Source organism: Calidris pugnax, unplaced genomic scaffold (assembly GCF_001431845.1).
Source record: "Calidris pugnax isolate Ruff unplaced genomic scaffold, ASM143184v1 scaffold9, whole genome shotgun sequence".
Lineage (NCBI taxonomy): Eukaryota > Metazoa > Chordata > Aves > Charadriiformes > Scolopacidae > Calidris > Calidris pugnax.
The window spans coordinates 4833179-4845272 of NW_015090778.1; the positions used below are offsets into that span (position 1 = coordinate 4833179).

The 12094-nt window shown below is 43.5% G+C and overlaps 2 protein-coding genes across 3 annotated transcripts in view; both read right to left on the reverse strand.

The window, feature by feature from the left end:
* NT5C (5', 3'-nucleotidase, cytosolic) overlaps positions 1-245 on the reverse strand; it is a 5758-nt gene extending 5513 nt beyond the window's left edge. Inside the window, exon 1 of one of the 2 annotated variants that reach the window (XM_014952453.1) lies at positions 54-245. In XM_014952453.1, the coding sequence (XP_014807939.1) occupies positions 54-197 (144 nt within the window). In that variant the 5' untranslated portion in view covers positions 198-245. Of the gene's footprint in view, positions 1-14 lie in introns of both variants that reach the window. The other variant, XM_014952445.1, reaches the window with a different exon arrangement.
* Positions 246-1708: 1463 nt separating this feature from the next.
* The window catches only part of HN1 (hematological and neurological expressed 1), an 11758-nt gene continuing 1372 nt past the window's right edge, over positions 1709-12094 (reverse strand). Inside the window, exons 2-5 of the mRNA XM_014952477.1 lie at positions 9726-9868; positions 8981-9078; positions 7032-7059; positions 1709-2708 (exon numbers count right to left, since the gene is read on the reverse strand). Of these exons, the coding sequence (XP_014807963.1) occupies positions 2560-2708; positions 7032-7059; positions 8981-9078; positions 9726-9868 (418 nt within the window). The 3' untranslated portion in view covers positions 1709-2559. The remainder of the gene's footprint in view (positions 2709-7031; positions 7060-8980; positions 9079-9725; positions 9869-12094) is intronic.

The following is a 12094-nucleotide window of genomic DNA, read 5'->3' on the forward strand; positions in this document are numbered from 1 at the left end:
CCGGCGGGGCTCACCCCCAGGTCCTCCCGCAGGCTGCAGTACTGATCCCGCACCGAGAAGCCCCTCCGGTCCGCCAGTTCCACCCGCGGTTCCCCGGGGAAGCGGGAGACGAAACGCCGCAACACGGCGCCCTCGAAATCGGCCAGGACCCCGTCCATATCCACCAGCACCCGCAGCGGAACGGCCGCCCCGGCCATGGCCACCGGCAACCGCCGCGGAACGGCCGCCCCGGCCCCGGCCCCACCGGTAACCGCCGCGGAACGGCCGCCCCGTCCCCACCGGTAGTGGGGCGGGACCTCCCCGCCCGTGCCCATCCCCGCTCCCGGCGGGGGAATCCGCTCGCCCGACAACCGGCGGGGCTCCTCCGGGAACCGAGAGCGGTTCCGGGCTGCTTTTCGATGAGGAGCAGCTGGCGTGTCCCCACCGAGGGAAAGAGAAGGGAAAAAGGCTGGGCCAAAATCTCAGCGCCCACAAAGGAGCATCAACAAGTTCCAGCGGTTGTGGGGCTTGCGAAGGAAACGTAATTGGATTATTTTCCTCCTCCAGGTGTGATTTATGTGCAGCCGGGAGCCATAACGCGCTACCTATGGGCTGTAAGGAACGGCAGCTCTGGATGTGGGGCCAGAGGAGGCCACAAAGATGGTCCGAGGGCTGGAGCCCCGTGCAGCCCGGAGCCATAACGTGCTACCTATGGGCTGTAAGGAATGGCAGCTCTGGATGTGGGGCCAGAGGAGGCCACAAAGATGGTCCGAGGGCTGGAGCCCCTCTGCTGTGAGGACAGGCTGAGAGTTTGGGGGTTCAGCCTGGGGAAGGCTCTGGGGAGACCTTAGAGCCCCTTCCAGTCCCTAAAGGGGCTCTGGGAAAGCTGGGGAGGGACTCCTGTTCAGGGTCAGTTTTTAAGTGAGAGGGGAGATTTAGATTAGATACTAGATAGAAAGTATTAGATACTAGGAAGAAAATCTTTGCTGTGAAGGTGGTGAGACACTGGCCCAGGTTGCCCAGAGAAGCTGTGGCTGCCCCATCCCTGGAGGGGTTCAAGGCCAGGTTGGATGGGACTTTGAGCAACCTGCACTGGTGGGAGGTGTCCCTGCCCAGGTGTCCCTGGGTGATCTTTAAGGTCCCTTCCATTCTGTGATTCTGTGTAGGAGAGGAGCACGTTAGAGCAAATCCAGTTTGATAGGTTAAGCACCTAAGGCTAGGTCTTCTCCAAAACCAACTTGGAAAGCCAGGGTAGTCTTAGGCACTGGTTCTTCCAGGAGGAGGGTGGAAAAGGCACATTCTCTGCAGCAGACACACCAGTTCTGCACAAACCCGCTGCTTCAGCTTATCGTGCTGCAGATCCCCTCTGGGATCTGTAGAGAACTTCATGGTTTGGTCTCCCTTCCACCCCCTCTTCCCTTGTCAGGTTCTCTTGTTTTTTTTATTTGTGAGGAGAATAAACTTTCATTTCCTCCATTTTCTTGAAAGAAGAAAGTATTCTGGATAAACTCATGTGTATCAAGCCATATTCCATGCTTCTCTGATCTAAATGATAACAATTGAAGAGGTAAACCAGACTTTCTTCAGGGGAAGACGGCATGTGATGGGTGACCTCAAGGTATAACTCTCCTCCTCTGCTGCATATTAGAGTAGGGCAGGTTGGTTGAGACAAGGACAACTGAGAACACAAAGCAAAACCAAACCTATGAAATAAAACCCACACAGGAAACACTGCTTCAAAATTTCTATATTATTTACTTTTAAGCAACAGTCCAGCTTTGTGAAATTACAACACACACTTTAAAGGATGAGATTTTCACCTCATGGTCAAGCACCAGCATGATCATGCACAGCATTGAGTCAGTTGTAAAAAAAATGCCCTGTAATTTTTATTTATTTATACGATCCACTCCACCTTCACTGAATAAAGTCTGAAGAAATCCCCTCCTAGCATTAGGCCAGGCGGCTCTGGTCATCAGCCCTCTATTTGGCACATACCCTGCTTCATAGTAGTCCACTACCAAGATTCTTATTTATTTATTTTTTTTTTAAAGGCAGCATGGTGTACACTAACCACTTTAGGATTTATATGGCACAGCAGGGCTCAAGGCATTTACCACATGCAGTCAATGAAGCCTTTTAGATGCCCAAATCCCACACGTGGAGGAAGGGACTGCTCTTGCTGATTGTTTGCTGGCCCGTTTAACCAGGATTCTAGACCCTTGTAAAGCTAAGGGGTTCTAAAAAAACCAAAAAAAATCTCAGTACAAAAACCCTCTAAGCACACTTAGAACCAATCTACTCTCCTTTGAATTACATTACTATACTTCATAAAGCTTTCCCTCAAGTCTATCACTAGAAAACACTCATGTCACTTCCAGTAGATCTGGGGGAAACACAGGACAGAAGTGGGGGAAAAAACCCTTGATCTCAAGAAAAAAAAATTAAATGATGGAGTACATAAAGTGCTTCTTTTTAATGAAAGAAATTCGAGATGTACAGTCAGGCTCAAGTTGTGCAGTTCACAAGCATGGGGGAAAGAAACAGACACGAGTTCAAAACAGTCAGGAAGGGAAAGGTTTAACCGAGGACTAGGCTGGACTTGCCACCGGGTGGATTTCTCCTGGACGGTGCGGGTGCTGGTGCTACTGGGCTAGGAACAGGTGCAGCAGGCAGGGATTTCTCTTCATTCTGACCTGGGGCAGCTTCTACATCAGCCTCAGTGTTTTCTAGAAGAAAAGAAGCTTTTAAAGTGTTTGATGTGGATGCTGAAAGCTAGATGTTTCGCTGGCTTAGAGAGAAGATCAGCTCCTCTGCGTCTTCCCCAGGGTCACAGCCACACTCAGTGCCGCTGTGACCTGCTGCCAGGACCCACTTCAGCCCTCGGAAGTGTTTTTCAGATGAACTCCCATGCCTTATGGCTCAGTTTCAGCCATTCAGGAGCCACATTCACTCAGCTGCTGTTAGGAGACCCCAGCAATTTATTTTATTTTATTTTTTTAAATGACAAGCAGCTTAAGTCTTGTACATATGTCACAACGTAGGACTGTGACAATTGTAACTCAAGTCTGAGCAGGTGCTGGAAACCAAGTCACAGAAGCACCAGTACTCGTAAGCAAGAGCTCAGATCCAAACTCCATTCCCAATTTCATAACTAGTGGGAAGAGGATCTGACACACACTTCTGAGGCTGCGCAAGGGACAGGGAACAGCCATGCATGGGTAGGCTCCAATCGTACATTCCCTGGAAAGCACACGATAGTTTCATCTATTTTAAGTACTTCTGAACGACAACAAGTGAAGACAGGACACAGAAGGAATTCTTCACAGGAAGCACTTTAGATACTGTAGCAAATAACTAATGTATCTGCTTCATCGACAATTAATTTATGAGCACAGCAAGTACATTAGCACCTCATGTTTTTATAGATCAGCACAATCAGTTAAGAGCCAAAGGCCTAAATAGGCACCAAATTGCCCACTGATACTCGGTGGGGTGAGGGGAGTGGAGCTTCACTGCCAGTTCTGTGGAGATGTGCTTCATCTGTTTTTAACAGACCCCTTAGTTTTATCTAATGAGCAGTAGTTCTTGCTTTAGAGGAGTGGGGGAACATCTGTGCATTCACCTTAAACCTCCACCTTCACGATTTTTAGTTAAGTCTTGGTTGTATTCCCTCTCCCCCAGCCTTGTCTTCAACTGAAGGGACACAGCTATTTTAGTCTCTCCTCATAAGGCAGCTGTGGCACCTCCTTACCTTTCCCATTACCTTCCTCTGCCCTTGTTTACCACAACTACAATCTTCTGGTCTTTCCATTTCAAGGACTGTATACACCATTCAAGATGTGGGCATATCATTGTTTACAGAGGCAAAACAATGTTGTTTCCCATTCTCTTCCTGATGATATTCAACATTTTGCTGGCGCCTTCAAACATCTCGGAGAACTTTCAGTAATAAGACTGAAGGCAGACCCTGACTGGCATGGCTTAGGTGTCAGGTTTGGGATTTTTTTCCCCCTAGATGCATTACTTTATACTTATTTATGCAAAGAATATCTTGCCACCTTTTTACCTGTCTACCTTATTTAGTTGAGTCCTCCTGACAGTGAGATTTTCTCACCATCAGCACAATTTGACTACCTGAAAGAGCTAATACCACCAACAAAATTGGAGACTTCACTGTTCATTACCTTTCCCAGGTCACGGATGAAGGCATTGAATAAAACTAACCCCAGCGTCACTTCCCATGGCTCATTTTTCCAACCTGGAAAGCAATCACTAAACCCTACCCTTTGCCCCCCATTCTTTATCTATCTATCTATCGAAGCAGCTTTCCTCCAGTGCTGTGGGAACTGTTTATTTTTAAAAAAAAATATATCTTTGATGCAGAATTTGATAAGCAACACTGAAAACCCACTCATGTCCATTGAACCCCCTGAATTGATGCTTGTAATAATCTAAAAGAACTCCAGCAGCTCTGTCAAGTCTCCATGCAATCAGAAATAATCTACAATGTAGAGTCTCTGCTGTATTCGTTAACCCACAGGCACATCTGAGCGAACCAGTTAACACCAAGTTTTAAGCCTGAAGCTTCTGCAGCTGGTGTGTTCCACCGCCTGCTTACTCAGCATGCCCAGAACTGGGGTCATGCCCCCTGCTCACACAGCGCTGGAGGCCGCATTGTCTGTGCCCCCCGCAGCCAGCCCAGCACTCAGGATGATCACCTGTCCCCAAATCCCAGACTCCACCTTCCTGTGTGTCACGGAAAGTCAGTCACTGGGGACAGTCAATGGAGTGTTGTCCAGTTCTCCTGAGCTAGTCACATTCATTAAGTACAGAGCGCAAACTGAATCACAAAAGAAATATGAATTACTATCACAGGAGACTTTGGGGAAGTTTCCGTAGCATTGAGAGGCTCACGTAGCCAGCTGACATACACATTACTACTTCCCACACAATCAAATTACGGATAAGTTTGCTAACCTAATAACTAAAGTGGTAAATGTAAAAGGATCAGATCAAATGTTAAAGTCCTTCCCTTATCAGAAAGGCTATAAACTCTGAAACAGCTTTCTACTGAGTATACTGCAAACCATTGGAAACTGTGATGCACAGAAAGGAACTACACGAAAAAACAGGAAGCAAGAACATGGCTGCAAAAGCAACAAGTTTTCTTCCCCTAGACAGATGTGATTAAGTAAATACCCCACCTAACACCTACTTGGGGTTTTATAATCAGTTACACACAGAAAATGATTTCCAAATTCAGAAGAACAAACTTTTTTTTTCATGATGGAATCCTATTAAGAATCTAGTTATGCTGTGAACTGGTAAGCAGACAGCTTTTATTTGGAGGTGTATTCATTCAAACCCCGGGGACAGCTCTGTGACACCGAGTACCCAATCACAGGTGGGACCGGCGGGATGTTCACCCACTCTGTCTGCCATCCCACACAGCAGGAACATCAAGCCATGGAGTGACACGGCTCAACAAGGCTCCGTGCTCCATTGAGCTACGATACCCAAAGCTAGCAACACTATAAATTAATTTAACAATTCATTAGAATTCTCACTATCTGCCACAGATGCCATACCCAGGAAGCATGAACTTTTTATTCCTTCCTAACAAAGGACCACTAGTGGAAGTTTAACATTCAAATGTTTGCCTGCCATTTTTATTTAATCTTCAGCATCTTCAAAAATGTAATTTTTAGTCATGGCCAGAACAGTAGACAACAATTACTTTCCAGTAGCACTTTTTTTTTTCCCCCTTTTTTACCACCTCACAGTGTACATTAACTTGGTACTTGATAAGAACTTCCTTTGCTATCACCTACCAGAAAAACAAACCAAAAGCCAACAAGTATGACACCTGTGAAACTGGGAACTTGTTCTAATCAAGAATATCATTTTATACTCCAAGTTTCAGTCAGCTGTTGCTAACCCAGGAAGCCTTATTTCTACTTCCTCCCATCCACCTCTTCTCACGTCACCACTGTTTGCAGGCTCTCATCTGACCCCGTGGAGAGCTGGTTTAAACAAGCACCAGGAAAAGCAGCAGAGCCCTCAGATTGGTTTACTTCTATTATCAAACCACATCCTCTTACTTGAGGCATAAAATGCCTACAGTGGTAATTAATGCCAGACAGACATGGGAAAGAAATACTAAAGCAGCCTGTATAGTTTGACAAGAAGCAGCCTGCTAAAGAAGCAAGACTTATTTTGGGAATAGATACCACTTAAGAGGTAGTTAAAAAACGTTCTGGAAAACCTCTCACCCTCCCAGCAGAAGTCTTTTCAGGACAGGGAACTGCTAATGGCTTTAGTGATCTCCCACAACCCTTAGGTGTTGAAAGTAGCACTTAGAAAGTACCCGGTTGCTCTCCTCAGGAAGTAAGCTATTCTTAAGGTGAATCTTACAATGGAGAGATTTCCAGCCTCACAGCTAGAAAAAACACTTCAAGGCTAACATGCACTGCTGCTGGGGGAAATGCCTCTGTTTACATGAAATTTGCAGTATGCACATCAACTTCCTTGGCAAAAATCAGCATTTAAAAAGCCTCAGGAACTTAAAAGCTAGTTAATGCAGACACTTTCAGATGCAGTGGCTGGTTTGATTATTTCTGTGAATGTAGTGTTTCCTGTATGAGGAGACAACAGGAAAGAAAGAAATTGCTAAACTAAAATCCACTAAGTTGCCTGTACTATTTAATTATAAGCTACTATAACAGCAGTTTCAATCACCGAACACTTTGCAGACGGTATCCACCTTGCCTTCTAGTACTTAAACAAATCTTGACACCAAGTGCTGCTGGCAAAATAAATGAACAGGATTGTTCTCCTTTTTAACCTGATGACTAACAGGCCTCCGCCACTTCATTCCATATCCACGCTGAGAGAGTCAGGTCACTTTATTGATTTGGTGGATTCAAGGGACAACCCCAAGCTGCCTCTCTCCCAATAAATGAGCGTTTATATATCCTATATCCTCTTCTATTTCAAAAGCGCCCAATTGCAAAAGGCTTTTTCTAGAAGAGTCTGAAGGAGTTACTCACCAAAAGTTTCAACACCACCATCTCCTCCCTAGAAGAGAGAGAAACACATTAGATCTCATGCTTCATTTTCCCCCTCCAGAGAGGGCACTCAATGCCCCATGTTATGACCGGGGCGGTCGGGCACGCTGCTCTCTCTAGAAACACCTTCCAAGTGACAAATCCCATGAAGCACTTTTAGACCAGTAACATGCTCTTACAGACAGGTATCAGAGCAGCAGGATGGGTTCTGTATACATATTTCTACAGATTAATATGATGGGTTTGTAAGCACCAATTCTTACAGGGCAACTAGTTTAATATACTTAGTTGTTTATTTACCTAACATCCTTTTAAAAGCTTAAACAGACACTACTGAAGAAATCCTGATGACCTGTAACACATGGCACACTTGTTATTCCCACTCTGTGAAGGATGTGGGTGAGCAAGAGCACTTTATTACAAACAGCATCCTCGGTGAGGCAGCCCTAACCATACCCACGACATGGGAACTGCTGAGCAGCAGCCACAGGAAAGTTACACTGTGAGCAACCAGCAATAGTTGAGCATCCCCTCCTTTTTACTAAGCAACTCTTTCCAAGGTCAAACATTTATCTGTTAGCAAGGCCAAGAGCTTTTTTCCTATCCAGGATATTTAACTACATTTCTCAAATACAGACCAGGGTTTTTTGCAACGTTGCTGATAAAGTTCCCTTCAGTACATAAAGAGCTAAACATTCTAGTCATAATCTGTGCACAGGCTGCAACTTGACACAAAGGTACAGAAAGCCTTCCAGCAGCAGCCAAGGATCCTGAACGGAATGAGGTTTCATCAACTTTCATAGATTTAGCTTTGTTAATTACACAGTGAAACTGCAATCATCAGGATATAAATGCAGAGGAACTCACGCAAATGTATTGCCTAAAGTCTCAGACTGGGCTACAGTACATTAGCTCTGGCTTCTGCTGCTTGTAGCTGTAACTACTGCATAAGTTTAAAGTATTCTGCATTGGAAGAATCTGTTTGCAAAGCTGAGAACCACAGTATTTAATACAATTACGTAGAAAATAGAATTAGAGTAAACTGTTTATTTTTGTTTGCTGTGGTAGCAGCTATAAATTTAATCTCACTTGTATTTGCTAAATTGGAACAAGACATCTTCTGCAACAAAGAACAATTTCATGGCTCAAAGCGCCTATTAATAACAAAAATGGGTTAAAGTGATGAATTATGCCAATTACCAAAATAAAACTTGCTGTTTATAGCCCATGAGGCAAAAGATATCTGCCACAGTATTTGAGATCAACAATTTACCTCTTCAGTTCTTTTCACAAAACCTGAAGCTGGACAGCTTTAAAGAACAAGTTTTGTTTTTTTTTCTCTAGAATTTGTTTATGCGAGTGCAGTCTACCCTAGGTTCCTGTTTTACTAAATTTAGAGGAATTATTACTCTTCAGCCTGTTTTTCCCATTAAATCTAATCATAGAGCAAGCAAAATCCACATTAACACTACAAATCACATTCCCTGTTGCTACAAAATAGTTTATGTAAAAAGTGATGGTATTATTAAAGACAGTAACAGAAATAAAACAAGCATTCATGTTACTGAGTACTTGTTGGGATGTGAAACCAAGCCCTTTGTCAGTCAAGAGATCCACACAAAGTTTGCTGTAGGTCACTATTGCCTGTAAAATCTGTTAAAACAGACAATTACACACATGGCTGAAGATAGATTTCACACCACTTCATTACTGTCTCATCAATAAGAAGATTTAAGAGCTCTAGAAAGTAGTCTTGTAGAAAAACCCAGCCCTTCATCAACATACTGTAAGACTATCACGTGGAAAAGAAAAGGAAAAGAACAGATTCAAATCCTTCAATGCTTCCAACTGTGTGAACATCGGCGATAAAGCAATCACACACAGAGCCTGAACTGTCCCTTTATCAGGCTCTTCCTAGTTAATGTACTGACCTTGGACTCTACAAAGTCTCCACAGTTTGTATCAGTTGAGTTTCTTCTTTGTGGTCCAGATGATTCACAATCTTCTCTGATTTCACCTGGCTTAGTCCCTAAAAGCAGAGATTGATTCTAATCAGGCTGCAAGATAAACTTACTGGGAAAAGCAATCATAAACAGTCAGGGCTTTCTGGTGGGTTGGCATTCTGGGGGCTTGTTTGTTTTTTTTTTGAATCAAAGCTTTACCATGCAAAGATGTCCTGGTCCTTTAGATACTATCTTCCAAATTACTGTTTACAACTGTATCTCATGCAGTTGAAGGTGCCATTTAAACAGATGGAAACTAGGGTTCCTAAGGCCATCCCTACTGGAAGTGCTCTGCTGAAATGGAAGCTTTATCCCAGCTGTGGGTACAACGCAAAGCTAAACTTCCCCTGATTAATCAAGACCAATCAGTGCTACTTCAAATACTAAGACAGGAGTTCACCTCACTGTGACTTGATTAATATGGAGAAACTCCATCCAAAATACAATTCTCTGCTCACAACATCTATGCCCAAGAGTTGCTTAAAAAAACCCTTTGGAAGCAATTCAAAGTGAGAAATAAGAAATCCCACGGAAGCAGACATCATTTATAGCCCTACACTACTAAGTAGGAAGCCAATTCTGGTTCCCACACTGAGCCACCAGCAGCTTCAGGCTGATACAAAAAAATGAATTAATGCACACCAGATCTGAAAACAAAGCACTACGTTCTTACCCGATGACTTAGCCCAGGAAGGTGGGTTTTCTTCAGGAGTCCCAAAGATGCTGGATGCCATTTTGTTCCTTCGCACGGGTTGTTCTTTTGGTTCGTCAAAACCCAGGGAAAAGTTGGATCCACCACCAGGAGGACGCAGCACTCTGGAGAGAGAGAGTCAGCTTTACAACCTTGCGTGTACCATTCCCATTACTCAGCTGCACTCCAACATATAAAACAAGATTAATAAACCAAGAGATCATTGTTGGCTCTTACAATGGCCAGTTGTTCAGGCTAAATTCTGTCCAAACAAAAAGTACACGAGCTGACTGTATTATGCTTTTAACAAGTGACACTAACCATCATGTCTTCAGTGCATAATTTGAACTACAAAGGCAAGCTGCCTGTCAGCATTTAACCCAGGCACCCTGTCTCCACTACTCTTCTCTTTAGCGACACTTACAAAAATAAAATGCTCCTTTACTCATGCCCTTGCTTCATTCGGTGTTGTCAAGAGCTGTTGCTGCTGCTACCACTCTTCAGTCTGAGACAATTAAAAAATAAAAAACCCCAATGCGTGGGCACGTCAAATTCCAGCTTTTTTAAGAGAACCCTGTGAAGGGCTAGCATTAATCTTCAAACTGGCAGCACAGCAAAGACTAAAGTTTGGCATGTGAGCCAAAAGGACTGGTTGCATCACTGATGACTCGGGGCTGCAGCCTTTATTTAGATTTATTTAATCGGAAAAACCCTCAAGTCTGCAGCCTGCGTGGATTGCACTTAGAAGGTGCAATAAACAGTTTTAAGTTAGGCTATTATTAGGAGAGACACGTGTACAAAGCTCCAGATACATAACCTAAATGTAACAATCTTCTGTTAGACAGACACAAAGGAAGCCTGTCTGGTACTTCAGGAGCTGTATCGTGGTCTGCTTTCCAACTTGCAGAAATTAACAACGACAATATAAATCTTGAAATGCAAATTTAGTCACATCTTATTTTCAACATCATGAGATCTTTTCACAGCTGATGCTTTAGCTGGAGAGGCTTGAGAAAAGCCAGGAGAATAAAAACGGATAAGGCCATATGAGAACTGTCACAACCCCAGAGGGGTGTGAGTACACCAACAGAACTGGGCTTTCAAAAGATCTGGTGGTCTGAAACACAGACCAGAACAAGCTAGGAAAAGTGCATGTTTCATCTTCTTTTCAAAGAATTCAATAAATTAGGGTTTGAACTTCTCAACAGAAAACAGTACGCAGCTTGTTAACGCACCAAACGCAGGAATTCAACACAAAGAGCACGTCTGATTTGACATGTCATCACCATCGGTAATAGCATTCAGATTCTTTTGAGACTTTGTGCCTGTTATGTTCCAGATGCAACACAAAAACGCCTCTCTGGCCTACAGAGCCTAAACACAACGGGAGGAAAAATCCACAAAGGTGTTTGGCATGGATAAGTAGTGTTACTTAACTACCAAACTACTTTTCCTTACAAAATTCTTCTCCAAAGGTCTAATTACTAATGCTCAGCTGCTAATGGGAGGATCCCAGTAGATTGTATAATATGTTTCAAGAGTCCAAGAAGATTTTTATGACTTGTTTTGTCTTCTTTCTGAATTAAGAGATATGGTCTTGAATCACTCCATTATCTTAATGTTTTTGGTGGGTTTTTTTTTTTGAGGAAATGTCCTTGTATAGGTTTATTTTCTTAGTTACATCTGTTGCACTTACTAATTTGAAGAACAGGCTGTTCAAAAGAGGGCTTGTTCCCACATCTTAGATCACCTTTATTTTACCAGAGCAGTGAAACCAGTACTCTCTTAATGGCACGACAATTTCCGCTGACAGCCTTAATTAAATTAACAGTAGAGGCAACTGAAGGAAAAAAAAGCCATCACAAACCGATAAAGAATAATCTCTCTTGCCAACCTCAGCTAGAGGTTGACAGATTTTATTAGAAGCCTCTCACAGTCTTGAGATGTTGTAACATGCTTCATCAAAGCTACATTTACCACTTGAAGCCAAGAACCACTCTTAAAATTGCACCTGACACCCCACGCTGCATTACTGAAAATTCACCCCCAGCTCCGTCCAGGGAACGCTCTTTTAAAGGGCTGAGGTTGGTTTGGTTTTTTTTTTTTGCTTTGTTTTAAAACGCACCCCAAAAAAAAGTGATGATTTCAGAGGATCTGTCAACAGCCTTTAGATCTTCTGAGTTGTAACTGTCAGTTTTCAGTTCAGCATCGTTTAGGTATGGTTTAGATTCTTTTTCCTAAATACATGCTCTTATCTATGTCGTCTCACCTAGCACTTCTTTGCCCATTCACATTTGGGCACTTCCTCTCCACTTCTGGAGTTCCTCATCACTGGCATGACATTTGACCAA